A 27,767-nucleotide genomic window follows, 5' to 3' on the forward strand; every position below is an offset into this window, starting at 1 on the left:
GATCAAATCCATTTAAATATCCTATAAATAATAAAGGAGGTCATATAATTTTTTTTGTAAATTTTGAAATAAAATTTTGGATAAAAAAAAAATTAGATAACTTTTTAAAAAATACTCCCTCCGTCCCGTCATAGATGACTCAATTTCCTTTTTGGTACGTCCACAAAATATGACTCCTTTCCATTTTTGTAAGTTTATCAATTTTAAATATAATTAAACTTCTAACATTTTACATAGACCCACTCAAAACCCTTTTATTTCTATCTCTTTCATTTGTATTATATAAAATTTTATTATCTAGAAAATAATATCTATATTGCATATATTATATTGAGATATAATTTTAAAGATATTTAAAATATGAACAAAACTACACATATAAAAAATAATAAAATATTTTCATAACTTATTATTAATAATTTAATAATTTACGTTACCTAAAATACCTGGTTCCTAACAAAAGGATTCATCCTTCACTGGACGGAGGGAGTATATAAATTAATGTATAAGATTTATAAATAATTTACTATATAAATCAATGTATAAGATTGGTGAATATTTGACTATCTATACTTTAATTACAACTACATGTCCTAATATACCTTTTCTTAGTTTTGGTTATTTTGCTTTTTTTTGTTTCATAGTTTAGATTAATTTTTTTGTCTATTTTCACTTACATATATATATATATATATCTTTTAAATATTTATAAACTAGTAAAAAATATATATATAGAACGATAAATAAGTAGAATTATATTCAAACAAAAAATTATTATTCTTATTATTTTTTTAACACTTAGAGTATCAAAGGATCGTAAAATAATGATATAGGTAGGTAGTATTCTTTATGACTCGGTGTCTTCGATCTGTCTCATTTCCTATTACCATGGCATTGAGGAGAAATGGTTTTGGCATTTAGTATATAAGTGAAAGTTGCCAAGAAAGTTCCCAATCTTGTGGCCAATATGATGTTGTATTTATTTCCACATTCACTTGAAGTCTTTGTCATGCATAGTATAAATGGACATAAAATAGTTGGGCAAAGTGTATGATTTCCACGGGCCGGTCATAACAGGGGTAGAGTGAGCAACTACTCAGCCCTTAACTAATAGAGGGTTTAAAAAGTTAATCATTATTATTATAAAATTTTAAAAATTAAATTTAAATTTTTAGTTTATATTTTTTTTCTTCATAATTATCCAATTTAATTTTAAAATTAAATTTTAAACTCTTATCATATACTTTTTGCTAGATGTTCTTCTTAATCATACTTCACCGAATAGTTTTTAAATTTAATCTTCGTCTATACTTCTCTGCCTCCTACCCTGTTGCGTTGCGCCCACCAGCTCAGACTAAACGCGCCTCATTTATCTTTTCTCTCTCTTTCGCCTTCTCTCAGTCTTTCTCGTTTTTCAAACCCCGGACAGTTTGTTTTTCACCTTCTTTTCTCAAATCGATACTGCCCAAACCTCATGTTCGACATCTTGTCTAATCGATGTCATTTAGTTATATTGTTTTGAAAATACATTTTAATCATGTGTTGGGCCTATAATTTATTTTTGTTCAGGACTCCAAAAAAGACTAGACGACTCTTGATGATTCTTAGCGAGTATTTTAAAATCTCTATCCACTTTGTAGTATAATGACCTCAGTCTCAGTTGTATATATAATCCATTTTTGTGATCTTCATCATCATATACACAACATTCACCATAATAGCAATCTCTACATCTTTGAATTTCAAGCAATGAAAAGTGCTATGGAGGTGAATTATTCTCACTTCAATTATTTTCTTCTTGTCTTAATCTTGAATCTTCTTCTATCATCCTCTATTAATGTTATAGCTAAAACTAATCTAGCTACCGATCAATCCGCACTTTTTGCCTTGAAATCTCACATCTCTGTCGACCCTTATAGAACACTCAACAATTGGACCATTACATCTTCTGTCTGCAATTGGTTTGGTGTCACTTGTGGAATCCGCCATCATCGAGTAATAGGATTGAATATTTCTTTCCTAGGCCTTTCTGGAAGTATTCCTCCCGAACTCGGGAATCTATCATTCCTTGTTTCACTTGACATCAAACAAAACAACTTTAATGGGATTCTTCCAATAGAATTAGCTCGTTTGCGAAGATTGAGTTATATCAGACTGAGTTACAACAAATTTGACAGGGAAGTTCCTTCTTGGCTTTCTTCATTTCCTAGTCTTAAATACTTATCTATTGCGTATAACAATTTTACAAGCTTGAATTCATTTATCCAATCATTTTCAAATGAATCAAAGCTTGAGTCATTGATCTTATCTTTCAATCCTTTTCAAAGTGAAATTCCAAATTCAATAGGCAATCTTCATAATCTCAAAGTACTTGCCATGGAAAGCAATGGCTTTTCAGGGTCTATCTCTTCTTCCATCATGAATTTGACAAATTTGGAATCTTTGTGGTTGTCAAACAACAACATTAGTGGGATGATACCACAAGAAATTGAGAATTTAAAGATACTTAAATTGCTCGAACTTAGGAACAACACATTAACAGGTATGATTTTATTTGTCAATTTTTACTACTTTTATTTGAAAGTATTGATTATGTTTATAAGGTTAGAACCTAAAAAAAAAACAAACAATAAAACTTGAAACTGAAATTTTCGACTATTATTAAAACAAACTAATTTGATAGATATTATGAGAAAAATAATATATATATACTTAACAAAATAAATAATTACTATTACAGTTCTATTATCTAATTTTATTTGATAGTATGTAGTTACATAAATAATCACATATTATTAGTGGCTTCATGCATTTAAATGATTTGTTTAATTTTTGTCTTTGCAAATTCAACCGAGAGTACACAGGTTTATTTGTATATGTACATAATATTAATACATATTTATTTATTTTGAAGAAAGCTTTGTAGGTATAAAACATATGAAGTACTCCCTTGCTAACTGTCACATTTGTCTTTTGCCTTATTTTACTTAACATTAAAAATATCCTTTGTATAATTTTTTATACAAATATTTTCTATTAGTATTATACTAATATTTTTACAATTTTTTCTTAATTTGTAATATATTTTGATATAATAATTAATATTTGAATATCAAAATGCAAAAAGTAAATGAGATTCTAGGTAGTATATTGTTTTCATTAGCTTCTATGGAATTTGATCCACTTGAAAATTTGGTAGAGAGTATTAGTAGCTATTAAAGATCAATAAAAGCGAAAGAATAACAGATTTTATGGAATAACAGGACGAATTCCACTGTCAATCAAGAACTTGACAAATTTAGAGGTATTGGATTTGCAAGGAAATGCTCTTGAAGGGACGATACCAGACATTATCGGGAGCCTTCAGAACTTGCATTATATGTCCATGCATGAAAACAAGCTTTCTGGTTTTATACCTTCAAGCATCTTCAACGTATCAACGCTTGAAGAATTATTCCTCTCCAAAAATAACTTATCCGGTACTCTCCCGAGTAACATATGTCTTGGACTTCCACGACTGAAACAGTTTTATATAGAAGAAAATATGATACAAGGACGAATTCCATCAAACTTTTCTTCATGCCTTCAACTTCAAGAATTAAGATTGCTTGGTAACAATTTTACTGGCAACATACCAGAAGATATTGGAAGGTTACAATGGCTTCAAGTGCTGTCTCTTGCCAAGAACTCCTTAACAGGTATATATGATTTTATTTATATATGTCCATGTTATTGGCATCTAAGATGAATTAAATATTTGCAGGCTCTATACCACAAAGTATTTTCAACTTATCTACCCTTCAGAGCATGATTTTCGGGGGTAATCGTTTGTCTGGTACTCTTCCACAAGACATGTGCCTTGGACTTCCCATGCTCAGTCTGGTTTATTTAAATTATAATATGATTCATGGAGGTATTCCATCAAATTTTTCTTCATGCCCTCACCTTAATGTCCTAGAATTGGGGAATAACAACTTAACAGGATCCATTCCACAAGATATCAAGAACACAAACATACTTCAATCATTGAGTTTAGAAGAAAACATGTTAACAGGTAGTATTTTTAAGTTTTTAAGCTTTGAGAGTCGAATGTCTCTAATTATCCTTATAATGAGAGGTAATTTGCAGTAACTTATTATCAAATTACTTTCAGGTACAATACCGTCTTCCATTGGAAATCTATGGAGTCTTACAGGTCTGCTACTTGACTCCAACACGCTGACGGGGGTGGTTCCAGCATCCATATGCAACTTGAGCTCAATTGGAGTTCTCGATTTATCATCTAACAGTTTGGAAGGAACACTGCCAAATTGTTTATGGAATTTCAGTGAGGCTCTGAAGGTTCTGAAGTTGTCGGAAAATCACTTTCATGGCCCCATCCCAACAACATTTAGCAATGGTTGTGCATTGCAGTATCTTAGCTTGAGCTACAATCGACTGGAAGGAACCTTGCCTAAATCCTTGGCCAATTGCGCACAATTACAGGCTTTAGATATTGGATACAATGGCATGCAAGACACTTTTCCTATTTGGTTGGAAACTCTTCCGAAGCTTGGAATTCTTATTTTAAGTTCCAACAGATTTTACGGCACAATACCTGATTCAGAGAGGAAGATTTCATTTCCTATGTTGAGAATTTTGGACATCTCCAACAACGATTTCATTGGCTACTTGCCACTTACTTGTTTAAAGCATTTTGGTGAGGTATTGGATGCAGAGAGAGAAACGCAAGTCTATTTTGATGTCAACTATCATATAGGCCCTATATGCATGTGTGGTTCTATCTCAGAAATTGTTACTTTGAAAGGTTTGCCGACAAACTATGCTAGGATACAAACAACATTCACTATGATTGATTTTTCTAGAAACAAGTTCCATGGAAACATTCCGGATTCCTTTGGAAATCTTAGAGCTCTTCGCCACTTAAATTTGTCTCACAACAATCTCACAGGCCATATCCCTCAAACTCTGGGGTCTCTAACAATTCTGGAAGCATTGGACTTGTCGTGGAATGGCTTGGAAGGGGAGATTCCGGTGCAGCTGACAAACCTATCATATCTATCCACGTTTCGTGTAGCACACAACAATCTTTCAGGACATATACCTCATTCTGGTAGCCAGTTTGATACATATGAGAATAGTTCATATATTGGAAATTCGGAGCTGTGTGGATATCCATTGACTAAGACATGTGAGGACGAAAATGAGTTGCCTTCACAAGAAGATGGCGAGGATGAAGCTGGGGGCATATTTGATGGACTTACTTGGCAAGGTGTTGTTATGGGCTACGGATTTGGATTATTCGTCGGAGTTGTCATCGGGGTTATATTCTTGTAGTTAAAATAAATGCTACTGTATTGTGTGCTTTATCAGTTTTCTACTATATAATCTTCGGATGTGTAATAATAAGATGTGATATATAGTCTGGGGTTAAAGGTGTAGAGAATTATTACATGTCAGAAGGAAACTGGATTAATCTCTTAAATTCCTAAACAAAAAATATAACTAAGGTAAAAGCAAATGACGAAAATATACCACAAAATAGATCTTTTCGTCGTTAGAAAGCAAAGTCCAGCAACATACTAGAAATAAAAAACATGTCACTCAATGTAACCATCTGAATGATAAAAATGTGTTGTTTATTCTGATCATTTACATTTACTCGATTCTCATTTATATATGATTTATTAATCAAGTTCATAAGGCCAAACCTGCTCTTCATCCCACCAAGATTCCCAGCCGTATTCACTTTCGACACCAACTCCACCTTTATACATAAGCCAATTGGTCCAATCATCTACCATTCTGTACAATGCGGCTTAAATATTTTTAATACAGAGGTTAAATTTTAATTGCAGAAACCTATTAAACAAGAATAGATTTTTGGAGGGAGCCCACATTTTAGTATATTAACTAACTAAAAGAGAAACATTGTAGAAAGCAGGAAGCAGGACCACCGTTTGAGTAACCATAGTGCAATTTCCAGGCTGAGAAAAATACACTTGGTCACTGAAATATATCGAGTCTCAAAAATATATATGCATGAAACAGGACTACACTTTCTCTTAAAAAGAATGCATGAAACTGGCACAAACAAGCAAGTTCGTGGCTTTACAAGGCAACTACATACTTGCAACTGTGGGCATGTACATACATTTTATTTCAGTCTTAACAAATAATACATCCAGTTTTACAAATGACTTCTTGAATAAAGTCGATAGTTCTCTGCAAACTTGGTGTGACAGACAGCAAAACCTCTTCCAGTTAGATGGCGAGCTGGGCACAACAAGTTTGTAGGAAGTGGTGCCAGCCACCAGATTGTTATAGCTTGAGCTCTAAGTCACGCGAGTAGAAAAATGGGAATTGAACGTTGAAATCGTTTATTTGGACAAGAAAAGCCAATAAAAGAGTTAGTTGTACAACTGTGACAATTCCCACACATTTTAACTAACATAACATTTAGATAATTATAAAGAAAGTCTCATTGCCTTAGCCGTATTTATTCAGCACATTGTCTTATCTAATTATCCCATTACTTAATAATTCCATCAATTAGTCATCCAAATTCAAGAAATAAAAATTTAAATTACACAGATAAATTTCCAACTACAGAGTATATCAAAAGTTAACATCCTCAACAAATTACAACCTTTTACCACTCCATATGGGAAACCTTTGCCATGCACATTGTAATGAGAAGTACATAAGACTCATCCAACTTTGTTCATTCCAGAGATTCTTCTGCCTATCTTCACTTAGTTTTCCATCTAAAATTTCCTCATGCTGCCCTACTAGCTAGTGCCATCTTGCCTTTTTCAATAGAAGCTCGCATAATTCAATATTCGATAAACCTTTTGTATCAGGCTTTTTCAATGATTTGTTTTTGGTAGGCTCTGATTGGATACCTATTGAACTATCACCTAGAGGGCCATCAACAATGCTCTTCTTCTTCGATTCCTCAATGCTTGGAATATTGCTAAAGGCCGCATTCAGAGCTGGAGATAGATCTACCATTCCCCGAGCAGCGTTTTTGTAGTTTTCACTTGTTTTGGATGCCACACTTCTGAATAGTGTGAGCCAGGAGCTTTTAAATATGGAAAGGCTGTTTGCACTGAGGGCACTCTAGAGTCAAATGCACATTCTGGCACTCAAAATGTCTCTAGCAGGTAATGCAAGATGTCCAAAATGTGTTTGGTCTTGCCTGGTTAACACTTGACATTGGCTGCATAGAGTTTGGTGCATTACCATAATGAGCTGGATGTGCAGAAAAATGAGATGGTTTCATCAGTTGTCCATGTTGAAGACATATTATCGTTCCTAGGAGACCAGGACGGATTATGTGCTCCGACTGCAGGATACATATGATTGAATACCGGAATGAATCCACAATCCCTAGTTGTTGGATGTGGATTCTGGTAATAGAATGCTCCTGTAGGAATATAGAAGTCGAGCTCCGGTTGCTGCTCTGTTGAAGTGCTTAAAACTCTCTTGTTACTAGGTTTCCTTCAATGAACTGCCAAAAGAAGATAAGTTGAAATGGATACAATGTATTTGAGAATCAAAGTTTTACACACTTGAAATGATCTCTATCACTTCCATTTCACTAAAGTTTGGAATATATGTTTATGAACTGCCAAAAGAAGATAAGAACAAAATTGCATAAAAAACTCTTACCATTCATTTACAAGTCTAAAGCATACACTATAACATATACAAGAGAAATTTATAAATAACCACATGCCGAATTAGGGTTTGCATAGGGGAAGAACTGAATTTTCAATAGACTATTCATGATATAAATACTATTTTATATTAAAAATTTTAGAACAATTTTTCTTCTTTTCCAAATGCCAACAATTCGAAGGAGTTAGAATTTTCTTCCCCTGTGAGCCCATAAAAAAAATAATTTGAACCATAAATACATTTCACAGATTTTTAGGCAAAAAATACACTGTAACCGTCAAACAACAACAACAATAAAAACAACAATGAACAGGAGTCTATGTTTAATTTGTTGTGTGTAACTCAACATGAACAAATTTAAAACGGTTGGAAAATAGTTTTGGCGAAATATGAGATATGGCGAAATTCGAAAACACATAATTAGATAGAATGCAAAATCAATTCCGAGCCTCGCGTGGAATGCGATTTCCTTATAGCGAATTCGGCCCTCCACCGATCGCCTCTATGATAGAACGAGTTATAACAGATTCCGCAAACCGAATTAGAAAACTTTTGAAAGAAAATTTGCGGATAATTTTCCAAAAATTTAGAAGGAAAAAGTTTTCATATATCAAATATAATATATATTATATTTTTTAGATTATTTTGTATTTAATCCGTGAATAAGAAAAGCTGTCAATGTCGCACGTTGCATTAAGTTGCAACAAACTACTTTATCTGATTATTAAATTTTTTTCCAAATCAAAATAATTAATAAGATAAAAATTGTGGGACTAATCATTTATTCATCTTTCACATTTTTAATTAAATATCCAACAATCCCCACATGGAAGAGGAAAACGATAACTCGTTGAAAGAAAGATGAATTCTGCATAGGATAAGTGGATTTCCTTTGAACAATACGTAGTTTTTACCAATTGTCCAGTGGACACGTTATTCTTGAATTGTTCAATTTTTATAGTAAGTGGGCTATATACCGACACATAATTCATGTGCCTAGTTCGGTTCTCATTGCTTGGTCCGTTTTGGCCATAACCCGTCCTGGTTCTGCGAGGGTTTCTAAAGAACTTAGCCTAAGCAGTTCTCGTTTGAAGCGGCCCCACTTTTCCCTCACATGTGATCTTTCTAAGTTTTCGAGTGAAACACCATTCACTAAGTGATCATTAAAGCAGTTATTTGTTATCTTCTCTGCTCTGTCACTGTTCATTGACAAAAAGGGATTAACATACCTAATCGTTCAAATCAAAGCCAAAAGAATCATATTCCATCAAATTAGAAAAATCTTTATGTGGGCTCAAGCAATCAAGTTGAATGTGGTACAATTGTCTCAGCAAAAGCCTAACAAAAGAAAGTTACATAAATGACCCTATCAGTCAATGTATTTTTATAAAGAAAAAATGGGTCTGAATTTGTAATCATCGTTGTATATATCGATGATCTCAATTTAATTGAAACTCCAGATGAAATTCAAAAAGCTGTTGAATATCTAGAAAAGGAGTTTGAGATAAAAGATTTTGAAAAAACCAAATTTTGCCTTTGTTTGCAAATTGAGCACTTGAAAAGTGAAATCTTTATTCACCAATCAAATTATACCAAAAGAATACAAAAATTTTTTATGGATAAGTCACATCCGCTAAGAACCTCAATGATCGTCAGGGTACTCAATCCAATAAATGATCCATTTAGACTAAAAGAAGAAAATGAAGAAACACTTGGCCCATAAGTGTCATATATGAGTGTTATAGGCGCATTGATGTATCTTGCTAACAGCACCCAACCTGACATATCATTTGCTGTAAATTTATTGGCAAGATTCAGTTCATCGCCTACTCGACGACATTGGAACGGGATTAAGCAAATTTTTCCTTATCTCCAAAGAACAATTGATTTCGGGTTATTTTACTCGAAAGATTCTTGACATGAATTGATTTGTTTTGCCGATGCAAGATATTTGTCTTATCCTCATAAAATCAAGTCTCAAACTGGCTATGTATTCACTTGTAGCGAAACAGTGATCTATTGGAGATCGATGAAACAAACTTTAACTGTCACTTCCTCAAATATTGCTGAAATATTGGCAATATAGGAAGCTGGTTGAGAATGTGTTTGATTGAGATCAATGACTCAACATATTCTAAAAAATTGCGGGTTAATACCCGACGATAGAATTTCCCAGACTACATTGTATGAAGATAATATGACTTGTATAACTCAATTGAAAGGGGGTTACATTAAAATTGATAGAACGAAACATATTTCACCAAAATTCTTTTTTAATCATGATCTACAACAAAATGGTGAAATTAATGTGCATAAAATCCGATCAGATAATAATTTGGCGGATATATTAACCAAGACATTACCGATGGCAACATTTGAAAATTGGTGAAGAAAATTGAAATATGTCAGGTTCAGGAATCTCAAATAATGCTCAGATTATTGGGAGAATCAATATAAGAATGGTGTACTCTTTTTTCTTCTATAGAATTTTTTCCAACAGGGTTTTTTCCTAGTAAACTTTTTACGAGACACATTCTTTGTATGAAAATATCCAAGAGGGAGTGTTGTGACACGTTATGTCTACAATGCAATATGTGTACAATACATGTCATTTACGTAGCATTTATGTGGCTGTTTTATATATCCTTCAGTAGCCAAAATTTGCACCTATATATATATATATGTGTTTGCTTAATGAAACTACGAAGTGCACTCATCTTTTTCCCTCTATACCTTTCTCTTGTTTCTCTTACAAGCATTTATTACATATCTTATCAAGAATCACCATCATCTCAAACATACATACATACATCAACATCAAACATACACATACATATGTATTTATATTTATACAGTGTCCGCATATATATCATATATATATATATACACACATACCATTCACACACATATATATTATATATAATATACAATATATTAAAATAGTGGTTAGCGGTAGAGATAATTAATATTTCTATTGGCTAATCCTATACTAATAGTACAACATAATAATTATAATAAAGATATTGAAACAAATGGTTTTTTTACCTTTCTTCGGATGGATGGTCTGGTGCCACCTACTTAAATTCATACTAGAATTTTAAAAACTAAATCATTATTGAAATTAGTTGAGTGATAATTATACATCCCTTAACTACAGCCTATAAAAACACACCATTAGTAAATTTAGTTTTTCTCTCAAATCCAAGGTAAAAAATATTATTCTCAATCTGAATCACCATGTATTCACTACATAAGTCCATGACTAAGCAATATTTTCTTACAAGGTTTTGCAGCGGTAGTTGTTCATGTATGTAAGACACTATATTGAGTTTGTTATTCATTCTGCTCATTTCTTTTACTTATAAATTCTTTGTAAATAGAAGAACCCACCGAACTAAATTGTTACAGTGTCTATATTTTAGCTATACTCTACTCAAACAACTGAAAATAAAAAAATAAAAGACAAAATATTTAAGCTTGTACAATAGTCCGAAATAGTCGGAAGTACTATAGACAATTTTGCACAGCACATATAATTACTTCTAAATTTTTTCAGTATGGAAGTTTTTATTAGGCTTCACATCCCATCATGTATTCACTGGTAAGTTTCGATGACTTTTATTTTTTTCACATCCCATCCCATCGAAAACTTTTTCTGTTACCTTAAATTAACTGTGCTGAAAATGATCTCTAAGTCCCTACATCTTGACTATTGTTTTATTTTATTTCTAGACGAACCTTGTGTTTGTTACCTATTTCAATTTTAAAAATTCACAAGATGTACTAAATCTTTAGATGGACCCTCTGAGTTATCTTCTAGCCATGCTTTTTGTTGAATAGAGTATGTACTTTTGTTGTCTATGATAGTTCAAATATGTAGCTAGAATAATTCAAGAAACGATCTTTGGAGTAAATAATCTTGTCTGGATTTTTACAAAAATGACAATAGAGGCTTCTTGCCTATGCAGAATTCTTGATTTCTAAAAATTCTGAGCCAAGATAAACTGTTCGGTTGTTTGCCTTAACGTGAGCATGGCCCTTGTTCATCGTCCTCGAAATGGATCATGTTTGATCATACTCATCAGTCACTAAGCTTTCCATGCTTATACATACAAATTAATCAATAAGAAAACATTAGAAATCTTCAAGCTTGGGTTTGTTTGTTTGGGGGATTGGATTTTCAATTTACTATTCATCCCATTTTTTTCCTCCAAAAACATCAAATCAAACTTCCGTTTTTCATTTTTTATATTATACTAAAAATCAATTTTACATTCAAAACATCACATCATCACCTATTTATATCACATCATACAACTATTCAAATTCAAAATTTTTACTATTCAAATCCCAACTCAAAATCCAAACCTTCAAACAAACACACCATAGAGATAATAGAAAAAAAGGATGACACACCTATTTATGGTAACGGCGAAGAAGCCAACATAGACTTTAAATATATCATCCCACACACATAACAATAATGTCTTTTGTTTAGGCAGAAACAAACTAAAAACAACCAAAGTAAATCAAGCAATTTGTCACTATTATTAATAATACATTGCCAATGATACAAAGCAAGAAACAACATTTCTCATCCTTACTAAACCTCTGAAAGCTGAATAAGTTTTGGTAATCATCCATTATGACTTCAATTCTTATTTCCGAAAGTAAACCCTGAAACCAATTTAGAAGTTAGAAGACACAAAACAATTATGATAAGTGATCAAAAGTTCGATAGATATACATACCATGATCATCATCTTCTTCTTCCATCCTTAGGACCATCAGACTCACTCATCAGTTTCATCTTCAACTTGAGGTTCGTCGTCTTCATCTGTGTCTTCATCTTTAGAATCACCATAGACGTTAATCTTGAGGAAATCATTTCCCACACTCTGTTGTTCCTCTAATATACGGTATGCCGAATCCATAGCAGACTTACTGCAATTTCTCAAATGAATTTCGCGCAGGGCTGGTATATCTCCAATACCTGAAGGGATTTCTTCCAAAGAACGTAAGCTGAACAATATAAGAATTTCAAGTGCAGGATAGTGGTGTTGATCAGCTCTCCATTGTGCTAAATCACTACCCCAAATCGCCAAAACTTTTAGTCGAAGAAATTCCCCTTCAGTTGGATCCCACTCAGAGCCTTTTGCGGTAAGCCACAAGTAGAGAGTTTCGAGATTGGGTAGTGAACCAACTATTGACATACAACTCCAAGGAATGGCGCATCTCTTCAGAACCAGCTCTTTCAGTGAACTTGGAAAGCCAATGTTCTGTAAGGTATCAGCAACGTGTAGTACTTCAAGTTTTTGTAATCTGGCTACATTACACAAAGAAGTATCCAATCGTCCCATATGCTTTTCATACTCTATTTCTAGTTGCTTCAAATTGGGGATTCCATCAAGAATCAGTTCAGTGAGCACAAAATTTTTTGCAACGGTAAGGCTCTGCAGGTTCTTCAGCATAAACAATTTTGTCTCTTCCCCATGAACAACAGGAGGCTTAGGAAACACCACACATTTGCATTCAATAACTCTAAGTTGTGGTAGCATCCAGATTTCAGGCGGTAAAATTACCACACGTGACTCCGTAAATAACAAACTCTGAAGGTTCCATAGCAAAATTAGTGTTGAAGGAGATATGAACTTTGGAGGTTCAAACATTAAAATACAGACACTGCGTAATTTTGTGTGTTGTACAAGTGAATCGCAACCACTAACTTTGTTATGCACAACCTTAACCAATCTTAGGTCCTTGATATGTGAATAAGTCCTTCTACAGCTGCCACAAAAAGGAGGATTACCATGTGAAGTTGATGGAAAAACAAATACAGAATCATCTATTCTTTCATCAGCTCTTATAAAACTTCCGCATTGAAAACACCTCCTATATTCTGCTTTGACGACTTGCACTCTTGGAGAACACAAGTAATTTTCTTTTTTAGATATGCTAATGCATAGGTCTCGCAAAAGATCATGGATGCCGCATGTTAGCATTTCTTCCTTGCAGGATGTGTGCTCACGAACAAAAATTAGATTTCTGTTAACAAGATCTTTCAAGTATTCCTCACCAAGTTCTTCCAAAATTTTATCTCCGTTAATCTTTATGAAACCCTCGTCAACCCACAATCTAATTAGATGGGTGACATCAATTTCAGCATCTTCACGAAAGTTTCTCATATAGAGGAAACATGGTTTGAGATGTATAGGAAGATTATCATAACTCAAAAGTAATATGTTTAAACAATGGTCGCCATCACTTGAATTACCAAAGGAACTCACATTTTCAGCTACTGATTTCCAAAAATCTTTCTCGAAGCTAGACTTTGCAAGTAATCCACCTATAACAGTAATTTGTAGAGGAAGTCCTCTGCAATTTCTCACGATTGCCCTTCCAATTTTCTCCAGTTCTGGATGTGAACAAGTTTCTTCTCCAAAGACGACTTTACAAAATAAATTCCAACTTGTATTCTTATCAAGAAATGTCATTGAGTAAGGGTCGTGAGAGCTTAAAGAAGCAGCAACATGTGACAGTCTAGTGGTTATGATAATCCGACTTCCATTCACATTATCCGGAAAGAATCTCCTTAAATCATACCAGGCTTGAAGAGTCCATATGTCATCCATTACAATCAAGTATCTTCTGCCATATAGTTTCTTATGCAACACTTCTCCAGGACCATCAAAATATCCACTATGTCTTTCAACTATTCCGTCATTGATTAGACCGAGAAGGATTTCATTGACACTATACTCTTGAGAAATTGTAAGCCAAATGCGCATATCAAAGCGTTCAACAACATATTTATCATCATAAACAACTTTAGCAAGAGTAGTCTTTCCAATACCTGCCATACCGACGATTGGGATGATTTGGAGATTGTCATCATATCTAGCTAGCTCACCCTTAATATTGACCACATGTTCGTCAAGTCCTACAATATTCTTCTTTGCAATAGATGATGCAGCTTTTGAAGAATGGACAGAAGGAACGGAAGCTTTGGATTGTTTTCCTTCCATGATCTCCTCCACTACCACTTCAACCATCAACAGCTCTTTCTTGATGTAGTCAATCTTTTTGATCATAGTGTCCAAATCCTTATCAAATGCTCTCATGCGCCTATCACTACGTTTTCCCTTAGATACCTTTTGAAGTTGACTCACAACATATAAGTCAAAAAATTCTTCGACCTCCAAATTAATTTTTGATATTTTCCTCCAAAGATCTTCAATCTTCTGACCTTTTCTTTTATGGTTCAACTCAACAAACTCTAACAGGGACTTGATACCTTCCTGGATTGATTCAATTCGCTTTACATCGACATTAAAGTGACAAAACTTAGCACGGTAATGAACATTATCGAGGACATGAGTAAGAGATACCGACGATGCATAAGCAGCCACAGCCATCTCTCGATCCCTCTGATATCTAATCTATTATGGCCACAAGTACCTGAAGACAATAACACCACAAATATTACCAGTTTATTATATTCTTATAAAGGGATAAGATTCAAGATTGCATATAACAAATTTATTTTAAATGTGACCATTAAAGTTACTAATATTTGAGATGGGAAGAACACTAAAACAAACTATGATAACGAAGCTTTGCAAGAGACGAAAACAGCACTTGAATGAAACTCACTTTCATTGACTTAAAAACTGCATTCATATTACCTACTACTACCCATTAAATACATTGAAAAGGCGCATTAAATGTGGCCAAGTTTAATATTTTTATTGCAGGCACTCCCCCGGACATAAGTGACCAGCTGATTGATGTCACTGGTTTCTCTAAGGGATCTACCCCTTTCAAGTACCTTGGTGTGAAAGTTGTCCGGGCAAGTCAAAAGTCTCTTACTTTTATGGTTTGATTTCATCTATCTCCAAATATATCCAACAACGGAGTCATTGTAACCTTTCTTATGCTGCGAGAATTCAGCTTATCCGATCGGACAAAGAATCTTTATAGGTAAAATGGATTCACAATCGCTACTTCAGCTTGCAAAAATTTGAGGTTCATCAACTGGAAAAATCTGCTTTTCACTTCATGAGGGGCTGTTCCATATTCGGTACAAACTTATGCTTCTTTTTGGGGATCCTGCTCGTTCCCAAGTGGAAGTGGGACGTTGTTTTGAGTGACTAAAGGGGCCTTGCCGCCTTGGAAAACTTCGCTATTGATCCTTCTGTTTGGGCCTAGTTACCCATTTTTTACTATTGTATTAGGATTAACGGATTTAAGCCCTTGGTGGACTTCTGATTAATTGTGGTTTACCGGGTATGCCCGGCGGTAATTTTTTATTATTATATTATTTATTTATATATATAAACCCTTGATTTCCCCATAAAAAAAAGACACATTAATAGTATAAATTATTCAAGATAAACCATGTTTAAGAATTTGTTAAATTCTTCAAAACTTAGTAAGCCACCAAGTCTCTCTGTAAACACTCCTCAAACTTGATTTATCACTCCAAAAGCATCCCATATCTTTTGAAAGTCCTTAATGTTTAGTGGCTTTGTAAATATTCAGCAATATGATTCTTTCACTCCGCATATTGAAGGTACACTTTCTTCTCAATGCTTTCTCTAATAACACAAAAGAAAGTATCAATATGCTCACTATAATCATGTTGTAAATGATTATGTGGCCAAGGCTATAGCAACTTGTTCTCAATCCATGATTGTTGTGGCTTCCATATCATCAAACTGGAGTTCTCTCCACAATATTCAGAGCTAGCATGACAATTGCTAGATGTTGTACAAACATATCCCAACTAACAAGTAGAAAGAAAAACAAATTGATAAGTTTCACTGAGTACCAAAAAATTGCATTATTCCCCGTGAAAAATAAAGATTCCACTGTGGTTTTTTCCTGTAACCAATATCCACCATAATAACTATGGTAATAACCCATGAAATTGGAAGTATTTGAGGATGAATAGAAATGGCCATAACCAATAATACATTTATTATATCAAAGTATTCTCTTTCCGTTCAACATGGCTTCCTAGGAACTTCCATATAATGGCTCACAACTAGCAAGAAAAACAAAATGCCGATTCTAGTGAAATTAAAGTACCTTAGACTTCAAGCAAGACTTTTGAACAAAGTGGAGTCAATACATTCATCATCATCTTTGTTTTGGACAACTTTGCTCCATTATCTATGCATGCATTCACAAGTTTGTTTTCAAGAATGTCAAACTTCTTTCGTACTTCTTTTGCATAGTATTTCTTTGGATATGAAGATATCTTTTTCCATTTGATTTACTTGAATTTGGAAGTAATGTAATATTAGCCCCATACCATCCATTTCAAATTCTTGAGCCATAGACTTATTGAATTCTTCAGCCATTCTTGAATTGCTTCCAGCTACAATAACATTATATATGTAGACCAAAAAAAAAAAAAAAAATAGCACATGCCCATTTCCACATTTATACAAAGTACAAACTAACTTTGGAATATTGAGGACTATCTTTTGCAAATACTTGTCAACCTGAGGATTCCATGCTCTTGCACCCCATAGAGTGCTGTTTTTAAATATTAGGGCTCTATCTTAATGGTATTGAACAACATAGCCAAGTGTTTGCTCAAAAACCATGTCCTCCATTACAGACACATTGATAAATGCTGACTCAACATCCAATTTCTCTATTGTTATTTGATTTTGGTTCAAAGGAGAGATCAATATAATAATTCTTTCCAACCGAGCCGTCGGGGTAAATACTTCTTCATAATTAACTCCATGGTATTGATTGTAGAATTTCGCTACCAACTGGGATTTGTACCTCTTGACCTCTCATTTCTATTCATTTATGGCTTTAATATACTTTCTACTAGATTCTTCAAAAGGCACAGGTTCAATATCTATCAATGGCATCAATCAATTAAAACAATATATTGTAATTATCTCCTATTGGTTACATTGTAGAGCTCAAGTGGCCCAAGGGTTCGGTATGAAGCCCTTCACACCAAATTATACCAAGAAGGATGACAAAACCCAAGTGGCCCAAGGGTTTGGTAAAGGAAAAGGTGTTATCAAGGATGACACGCCACAGAACAAACATGTTGGCGCTGATCCGGAGAAGCCGAGGAATCGAGATATCATTTGTTTCAAATGTCAAGGTTGAGGCCACATTGCAAGTCAATGCCCAAACAAGAAAACAATGATCCTCAATAAGTTTGGGGAATACGAGACGGAATCTGAAAATGAGGAGAGGGTTGATCAAAGAGTAAATGAGGAAAATAACACGGATGATGACTCTGATTCTGGTGTTGGTTTGAGTTTGGTTACCTTACGAGCCTTAAGCACTATGTCAAGGACCTTTGATGAGGAACAATAAGAAAATCTCTTTCAAACTCGTTGCATAATTGGAGGCAAAGTGTGTAGCCTCATTATTGATAGTGGGAGTTGCACAAATATTGTAAGTGAACTTGTTGTCCGAAAATTGAATTTGCTAACAACACCCCACCCCAAACCATTCAAATTGCAGTGAGTTAGCAATTGCGGAGAGTTGAATGTGAACAAGCAGGTGACGGTTCCTATTAAGATAAAAAATTATGAGGATAAAGTCGTATGTTATGTGCTACCGATGCAAGCTTGTCACGTATTACTTGGGAGGCCATGGAAGTTTGATAGAAAGGCTCATCATGATGGATATTTGAATAGATACTCATTTGAGTTTAGGAGTAGAAAAATATGTTTGAAGCCGTTGTCTCCAATGGATGTCCATGAAGACCAACTCTACATGCATCATCAATTTTTGGAAGAAGCCAAAGAAAAGAGAGAAAGGAAAACAAGTAAAAATAATCAGAGTGAAAAAATTGAGCATGGGAGTGAGAAAAGTGAGAGCGAAAAAAAAAGAGTGACAAAAGAGAGCAAGTGAGTGAACAACACAAAAGTGAGCTTGAAAGAAAAATGCTTGTGAGCTTGAGAGGCAAAAAATTTGAAAGTTCACGAGGGAAGTTCTTATTTACTTTTGATTAAACCTATTTATTTGTCTAAGCAAGAGCTAATGGAACTCCCTTCCAATGTTGCTTCTCTTTTGCAGAAATATCAAAAGATGTGTTTCCTGATGAAGTAACCGGAGGATTACCATCTATTCGGGGCATTGAGCACCAGATGGATCTCATTCCAAGTGCATCAATTCCAAATCGTCCAACTTGCAAGGCAAGTCCATAGGAAGTCAAGGAAATACGTAAGCAAGTGGATGAGTTGCTTGACAAAGGCTGGATTCATGAAAGCCTAAACCCTTGTGCTGTACCGGTTCTTCTTGTCCCAAAGAAGGATGATGGATAGAGGATGTGCATCGATTGTTGAGCCGTAAATGCCATAATGGTAAAGTATCGACACCCTATTCCTTGTTTAGATGATATGCTAGATGAACTGCATGGGTCAAAATACTTTTCTAAAATTGATTTGAAAAGTGGATATTATCAGATTAGAATGAGGGAAGGTGACGAATGGAAAACTGCATTTAAAACTACATTCGGCTTATATGAGTGGTTAGTCATGCCTTTTGGCCTTACGAAAATGCTCCAAGTACATTTATGCGGCTAATGAATCATGTACTACATACTTTTATAAGGAAGTTTATTGTGGTTTACTTTGATAATATTCTCATTTATAGTAAATCAATGGAAGAACATGTAGAGCATATTCGTAGTGTTTTGGAAATGTTAAGAGCTGAAAAGCTTTATGCTAACCGGAAGAAGTGCGAATTTTGTGTCGACAAATGTATTTTTCTTGGTTTTGTTGTAGGTGCTGAAGGGATAAGTGTGGATGAAGCTAAAAACACAAGCTACTCGGGATTGGCCAACACCTAAAACGATTAAGGAAGTTCGTAGTTTCCTTGGACTTGCAAGCTTTTACCACCGCTTTGTGTGAGATTTTAGCTCCATTGCAGCACCACTGACTGAGCTTACAAAGAAAGATAAACACTTTGATTGGGGAGTTTCTGAACAAGCATCTTTCGATTTGTTTAAGAGAAAACTTACTAATGCTCTTGTTTTAGCTCTACCGGATTTTACTAAGCCATTTGAATTGGAATGTGATGCCTCAGGAATTGGGATTCGAGCTGTTTTGATGCAAGGAAAGAAGCTAATTTTGTACTTCAGTGAAAAGCTGAGTGAGGCTGCCCTCAACTATTCGACGTATGACCGAGAATTGTACTCGTTGGTTTGTGCACTTCAAACATGGCAGCACTGTTTTCGATCACAAGAATTAATTGTTCACACTGACCATGAATCATTAAAGCATTTAAAGAGTCAACAAAAGCTTAGCAAGTGGCATGCAAGATGGGTAGCATTCGTGGACACATTTCCTTACTCGATTCAGTACAAGAAAGGAAAGGAAAATGTTGTAGCTGATGTGTTATCAAGGAGGTACGGGTTGCTAACCTTGTAAGGAAAGGAAAATGTTGTAGCTGATGTGTTATCAAGGAGGTACGGGTTGCTAACCTTGTTAGAATCTAAGCTTATGAGATTTGCATTCATAAAAGATATTTATGTGAATGATGTTGATTTTTTTGATATCTTTGCAAAATGTGCTACGCGTGGCTTTGGTGATTATTATTTGCACGATGGGTATTTGTTTCGTGTGAATCATTTGTGTGTACCTAGGTGTTCACTTCATGATGTGTTAGTGGTTGAGGCACATGAGGGAGGTTTAATGGGTCATTTTGGGCGTGATAAGACATTGGTGCATTGCATGAACACTATTATTGGCCTAAAATGAAACATGATATGGAGTCTTATATGAAAAAATGTTTTTTTTGTAAGATTGCAAAGTCACATGCACAACCACACGGTCTATACACACCCTTACCTATTCCAGAAGCCCCATGGACTGATATTTCAATGGATTTTGTTATGGGATTGCCTAGGTCTATGAGAGAAAATGATTCGATTTTTGTCGTGGTTGATAGATTTTCAAAAATGGCACACTTCATTGCATGTAAGAAAACCAATGATGCATCTCATGTTGCAGACCTATTCTTTCGTAATGTTTTGAAATTGCATGGTGTCCCTAAGACGATTGTTTCAGACAGGGATACAAAGTTTCTTAGTTATTTTTGGAAGAAACTTTGGGCTAAATTGGGAACTAAGTTGCTATTTTCTACATCTCATCATCCCCAAACGGATGGTCCAACTGAAACAGTGAATAGAACCTTAGGGAACCTACTTAGTGTCTTGATAAAAAAGAATTGCAAAAGTTGGGAAGAATGTTTGCCTCATGCTGAATTTGCATATAATCGTACGTTTCATTCATCGACACACATGTCTCATTCTGAGATTGTTTATGGCTTTAATCCTCTAACACCTTTGGATATTTTACCATTGCCTAGCAATGAGTATTTTAATAGTGATGGCAGGAAACAGGCTGAATTTGTGAAGGAGATGCATTCAAAGAAAGTCTAAGCTGAGCCCAAGAGGAGACGGGCCATTCCAAGTTGTGGAACGCATAAATGACAATGCCTATCGTATTGAGCTACCAGGTGAGTACCAAGTTCATAGCACTTTCAACGTTGCTGACTTAAGTTCTTTTGATGTAAGAGATGAACATACTATGAAAACGGAGGACTCAATTTTTCAAGAAGGGGGGGATGACGAGGTCGTCAAAAGCGACGATAAACCTGCACTACCACCAGGTCCAATTACTCGAATCCGTGCCAAAAAGTTTCAAACTAATATTATGGCATTAGTTCTACACTTGGAAGAGGAGAACATGCATAAAGTTGAAGCATGGAGGCCAATGGGAAGAACGTTATCAACATTGGAGTGCATCCACCCTTGAAGACCACAATTTATAACACCTATTGGAGTTTCTACTTACATCATTACCCATGTGGGATAAGAGGTGTTTTATTTTATTTAATAAGGTGGGTCCCTTCAATCTAATTAATTGGACATCTCTTATTTACTTAATTAGTGGGATATAAATAATATATATTTTTGTCCCACATTGGTTGTATAGTCTTTTGTCAAGCTAATCTCCCCTATAAATAAGACACTTGGCTTCACTTGTTAGACACCTTGAAACTTATATCAATTAAAGTTTTTCTCTTTATTCCATTATATTGGAATTAGTGTGTGAGCGAGGGTTACCCTTGCATACGCGTATCATTCTCAAATCGGGTCCTTGGGTTCGTGGCTTCCGAAACCGACCGGAGTTTCTAGGCAAATTGTTCGAGTCTCCATTGGTTTAGAGGTGTTGGGTCTAGGCAACGCTTGGGTTCACATCCGATCGATTGACGAATCGGACACCGGTAATATTTTTTTTTTACTTAGTTTTTTATTTGAATTTATTTTTAAGTTTCGGTTAGTATAGTTTAGTTAATTGGGCTGTGTCAACTTGAAGGGTATTGTGATTTCAATTTGACATCCAATACGAAAGACTCATTGACTTTGTATTGGAGGGGAAGCTATTTCGTAGAAATCCACAAAATGGAAATGTATTGCATGGTCCATAATAGAATCGGAGTTCATTGCTTTAGATTAAGCCCGTCAAAAAACCGGAATGTCTTCAAAACTTCATTAATGACATTCCATAATAGACTAAACCGGTACTATTAGTGATGAATCACTATGAAAGTGAAGCTGCAATATCTAGGGTTAACAACGGAATTTACAATATTAAATTTTGACATATTTAGTGTAGCCACAATTCTGTAAGACATTTGATCATGAGTTGGGGTTGAATATAGTCCATGTGATTACAATAGAAAATCTAGTGAATCCACTAACCAAAGAGTTATAAAAAGATCAAATATACAAATTACTGTGGAAATGGACCTCAAATCTACAAGTTAGAGACGATTACAATGATAACCCAACTAAATCATTTGGAGACACACATCTAGGTTCAATGGGAAAAAATAAGTTGTAAACGTTCAGTGCGAAAACTCAATCATCATTCCCTTAAAAGCAACAAGTGTTAAGAAATTAAAAAGTAGTGATATTGGACCGATAACTTTTAATAACCGTAAAAGTGTGACTAGAATATTTTAAGATAGAATTATTTCACTACAAGAAAATATCAATTTTGTAACGATGTTTTTCGTTCCTAAATCCACTTTTTCCGTTACTAATGATAGTAGAGACGGAATTAGAGATGAAATTACATTAGCTACGTGAACTTTAAGAACAGAATTCCGCTACAAATATACTATTTTTTTTGTAGAGCTCTATGTAAGTGTGAAGCGTATTTCGCTTCAAGAAACACAAATGAATGCAACAACGCGACTGATAGCCGAAATAGATCAAAATGTAAGAATAAAATTAAGTTGATATAACGACACACCAATATTTTCTACTGGGGTTACATTGAAGCAAAACAGTTCAAAGCCACAAGCTACATGTTCTAACGTGCCAATGTCTCTTTGGAACTGACTTGTGCATATGTTCTAAATATTGACATTTCCACTAATTTCGGAGATTGTTGAATTTATTAGTTTGAATAATAGAAGGAATTTAATTTATGAAAAATTAAATTCAAAATTTCTCAAATTTGATTTTTCTGAGAATATAAATGCTTTGACTGAAATATGTGAATGAATTGAAATTTACTCAATTACTTGTGGGCTTAAAAATAATTAAGGTTTTGGCTAATTAGGGTATCAAAAAGTGTAGTCGAAGCATGTGAGTACGAGTGAGCCACATGCGCAGACGCTGCCCAACTACCTAAACGGCTAATAGGTCATGGCTAGAGAATCATAGGTCTTGAGGCTTGGAAACTGTTTGACTTGATGAGATCAAGTTTTGTTCGAAGTCCAATACTTATCCCAAAATTATTTACAGTCTCAAGACAAGTACAAGTCAAAGTAAAAAATATACTGGCCTAGGTGAAGACTATCCGGATAAAATGTTATCCAGTGGAAGTCAATCATTTGATGTAATTAACAACAATAATAATTGTCATTAATTACAATAATTATAACCATCATTAAAATAATATTTATGACTATCATTATAGCCATAAATTACGCCTGCCATAATCGGCCACTACTTTTATTATCCAAAAGGAGAGGGAAAAGCACCAAGGTATGGCAAAGGGTCTGATCCACCCGAACCTTAACTCGACCCGATACACATTGCTGGACCGAAGACTCGAATTGGATTCAGCTATACCTGGCCCGATCAGAACTACACCCAGCATGACCCAATCGATCCGAAAAATCCGAAAAACTTTTACTCCCTCCTTCCACAAAAACTAGTTAAACTTCTTTTCGAATTTACAAATAAAGTGTAACTAATTTTTGGGGACGGAGGGAGTATAATTTTTAAATTCTAACTTAAATTGAATCTGAACTAAGACCCAGACCCATATATATTAAAATTTATGCGTTTTATTTAAAAATATTATAATAAGTAAAAATACATAAATTCATCTAAAAAATATTTTTAATAAAATTTACGTTATAAATTATTAATTTTTATATATATAATTGATATATTATTAATATATTAATTGGGTCCACATCTTGAAAAGGTCCACCCTTGGACCTGAAACCCAACATGGACCCCACAAAGGTACACTATGAGAAACAACCAATTTTTTCTTTAGAAAATAGCTTCCAAAATTGAAATAGATCTTAGGCTATTTTTTTTAAACCCTGGGATTTTGGCTTGGATTGATGTCCGGAGATTAAATTTCGTTGCCCTTTTAGCATGGTATCGGAAATTCCGAAAGCTATTATCCAAGATCAAATCCGAAGTTGCAGACCCAGGCATGGAAATAGAATTTGTTTTGTTTCCGAATTTCCGAAGCAATTATGAAAGTTATTTTTTAAAAAATAAATGTATAATATAAAAATAAATATATAATTAGATTATGCATTTCTTTTTTAAAAATAATTTTTTCTTCCCTGCGTCTAGCCTCAGCTTCTGCCACCCCGCTTGCTCTGCCACCGCAGTCGCCACCACCGCCGGAGACGAAGATGAAGATGTAGGAGCTGTCGCCGCCGGAGGAAGATCAGAGGAAGAATCAGCTGCCGCTGCCACCGTTGCCGCTGGAGCCGCAGAAGAAGAAGAAAGAGGAGGAGACTCTGCCGTCTCTTCCGAGATAACTTTTTAATAAAAATATATATATATATAAAAAAGTTTCAGAATTTTCGAGACTATCTAACTCATTTTATATAAATAATATATAATAAAGCTTCAAAAATTTCGAAACAATTTTATTAATTAAATATAAATAATATATATACTGAAGCTTCGGAAATTCCGAGACCCATTAAAGGACTCGGAAATTTCCGAGCTTTTTTTATTAAAAACAAATATATAAATAATAAAGGTTCAGAAATTCCGAGACCATTTAAAATGGACTCGGAAATTTCGAAAGCTTATAGCAATGGTCATGGAATGGCCTCGAACATCCTATATCTTTTAAAATATATAATATTATATAAAAAATGGTTTCGGAATTTCCGAAACAATTACAATAAAAATTATTTAATATTATTTATATTATTTTTTAGTGGTTTCTTTATTTCCAAAACAATTATAATTTAAATTATTTAATATTATTTATATTATTTTTTTGTAGTTTCCGAATTAATTCCGAAGTTTTTTCCAAGGCCAATTTCTAAAATTCTAGCAGTGGTACACAATACCAACCCGATATCCGAAAAATTGGATACTATCCAAAATAAATAAGTTGGGTTCGGTTCGAGTTTCGGGTCTACGCAAAACCATTCCTATCCCTAGTAAACAACAGATAAAAGGCATTGCAAGACAAACAAAAGAATGGAAAAGCTTGTGTTTGTGGAAACTCATAACAAATTTATTTTATTTGTAAATTGAAAGTAACTGGATTTAGGCAGCTCAACTTCACTAACAATTAGTTACAGATATTAAGAGTGTGTTCGTTTGGGGGATTGGATTTTAAATTTACTATTCATCCTATTTTTTTCCTCTAAATAATCAAATTAAACACTTATTTTTTATTTTTTATATTATACTAAAAAATCAATTTTACATTTAAAATATCACATCAACACCTATTTATATCGCATCATACAACTATTCAAATTTAAATTTTTAACTATTCAAATCTGAACCCAAAATCCAAACCCCCGAACAAAAACACCCTAAGATTATGAAAATATAACAACAACTAATATTATTTCTTTGTTTGTGTTTACCTCAAAAACAAGTAGAAATACTTGACAGGTTGTGGATTGCTTCTTCTGGTTTGTTTCTGAGGCATTCAAGAGTTGAATGACTGATATTGCAGTTTTAACAATCGAAGCGAGCTGAAGGATAAAAGAAGCAGAAGAAGAAAACGAACAGCTTAAGGGAAAGTTTGTGGCAAAAATTGAACAGTTTTAATTTGTTCGATAATGATGACAATTATTATTATTGTTTGAAATTTGTTATCATGTTACATGACCTAAAGAAACCACTTTGCAAAAGAACCAGATAATTTTATTATAAAGAATAGAAAGATAATTTTTTTATCATTAATGAAAAGGTACCACCAATAATTGTATAATTAAAGTGAAGTTAGTGATGCAGCATATTTCAAACAATTAATTACTTACTCCCATCCCACATAACTTTAGAATCTTTTAATACACATATGGAGCACTAATTAAAAAACCACAAATAATCATACTTTCATATCACAAAAGCTAGTGGATGCACAGTTGTAACTATAGATGCCAATTTACTTTTAACTTATATTCATTATAATTGTGTCAATTGAAACTCGGGGGGTGCTAATTATGCACAATTCATCTCACAATTTATTTATATTTATATCATGTGATAAAAATTTTGAAGAAAAAAAATATATATAATAAATTGTCTGATTGATGATATAAAAATGCTTTTCCGGCATTATATGAAAATAACCTAAAGTTCGAACCTTATCAAACATCTTGCTTGAGATAGGATAATAAAATGAGAAAATAGACATATGACAACGAAGACGACGACGACGACGACAACAACAATAATAATAATAATAATAATAATAATAATAATAATAATAATAATATGTGATTTCTTTTACATTTGTATGTCTGTAATTAGGGATCCTCATCAATATTTATCTTGTTTGAATTATACAAAGTCTTTAGGGATCTTCGTAAATAATTACAGATTGTATCTCAGTTGTTGATCCCATATTCTTTCAAAATCCTCAGCAACAAATTCACAACACAAAGAACGAACAAAAAAATAAACACAACACCAAAATCCCCTAAACAGATTTATACGGACATATTTAGCCACAAATAGTTCCTAGACCCATCAAACATTATGAACACCCTATGAACAATAATATGGACCCACAAAATTGTTAATCCAGGTCTGCCATCAAAGATCTACGTCTGGGGTACCAATTGAAGAAGATTAATACTCATAGTTGAACGAATCAAACTTACAAAGTTGTTTTGTGAATCATAGCCCTCAAAAATCCCGCACTATCTCTCAAGTCGAATTTACTAGCACATTCTTTCACACCTACAATGTCTACTAACTCAATTCCCATATTCCCCCTTTAGATTAACTCTTCCCTACACTTTACTGTTTTTCTAAATTACTCTTTAAATTCAATCTCACACACGTATACAATCTCAACAAAGTAAGAATGTCAAATATGAAAAAAAAAAAAAAAAAAAGCATTTTAACTCCACAATATTCTCTTAATCAAATCTACTAAAATCTACTTATTCAACTCAATCACATCATCTAGAATCGATGTTTCATTCTAGGATGCGCCAGATTGATCAAAGTGTTTGGTTGTATTGCATATGCACACATTCCGGATCAGCGGAGAATAGAGCTAGAAGATAAGAGCAAGAAATACGTTTTCATTGGTTATGATGAGGAAACAAAAGGCTACAATTGATTCGACAAATGAGAAAATTATAGTGAGTCGGGATGTACTATTTGATGAAGGAGCTGAGTGGGTTTGGATCAATGTAAAGGAGAGACACAACATGTTCATCAAATAGAAATCCCAAAAAATATTTCAGCTCTGGAAAGTAATGATGATGAGGATGAACCAAGGCATCAATGGTGGAAATCGTTGCAGGACTTGTATATGACTATGAGGTACATCTTT

The 27,767-nt window shown here is 33.9% G+C and overlaps 2 protein-coding genes across 2 annotated transcripts; one reads left to right on the forward strand and one right to left on the reverse strand.

Annotated features, from left to right (window-relative positions):
• The first annotated feature begins 1,520 nt into the window (after positions 1-1,520).
• LOC127241124 (receptor-like protein 52) lies at positions 1,521-5,661 on the forward strand. The gene is made up of 4 exons (XM_051260027.1): positions 1,521-2,542; positions 3,264-3,698; positions 3,764-4,054; positions 4,154-5,661. Exons 1-4 carry the CDS (start codon positions 1,645-1,647, stop codon positions 5,335-5,337), a joined length of 2,808 nt encoding a protein of 935 aa, XP_051115984.1. The 5' UTR covers positions 1,521-1,644; the 3' UTR covers positions 5,338-5,661.
• Positions 5,662-12,110: 6,449 nt separating this feature from the next.
• On the reverse strand, positions 12,111-26,043 carry LOC127240856 (putative late blight resistance protein homolog R1B-16). Its single transcript, XM_051259703.1, has 3 exons — positions 25,840-26,043; positions 12,435-15,141; positions 12,111-12,360 (listed from the first exon to the last, which is right to left on the reverse strand). Exon 2 carries the CDS (start codon positions 15,096-15,098, stop codon positions 12,477-12,479), a length of 2,622 nt encoding a protein of 873 aa, XP_051115660.1. The 5' UTR covers positions 15,099-15,141; positions 25,840-26,043; the 3' UTR covers positions 12,111-12,360; positions 12,435-12,476.
• Between the last annotated feature and the right edge of the window lie 1,724 nt (positions 26,044-27,767).

This window comes from Andrographis paniculata, unplaced genomic scaffold, assembly GCF_009805555.1.
Source record: "Andrographis paniculata isolate CXL003 unplaced genomic scaffold, ASM980555v1 Contig80END, whole genome shotgun sequence".
NCBI lineage: Eukaryota > Viridiplantae > Streptophyta > Magnoliopsida > Lamiales > Acanthaceae > Andrographis > Andrographis paniculata.

Excerpts from the sequence above, each read along its gene's own strand:
- LOC127240856 (XM_051259703.1), bottom strand. The coding sequence starts at position 15,098 with ATGGCTGTGGCTGCTTATGCATCGTCGGTATCTCTTACTCATGTCCTC.
- LOC127241124 (XM_051260027.1), top strand. The coding sequence starts at position 1,645 with ATGACCTCAGTCTCAGTTGTATATATAATCCATTTTTGTGATCTTCAT. Across the intron at positions 2,543-3,263 it reads TAGGAACAACACATTAACAG|GACGAATTCCACTGTCAATC; the intron begins GTATGATTTTAT and ends ATGGAATAACAG. Across the intron at positions 3,699-3,763 it reads TGCCAAGAACTCCTTAACAG|GCTCTATACCACAAAGTATT; the intron begins GTATATATGATT and ends AAATATTTGCAG.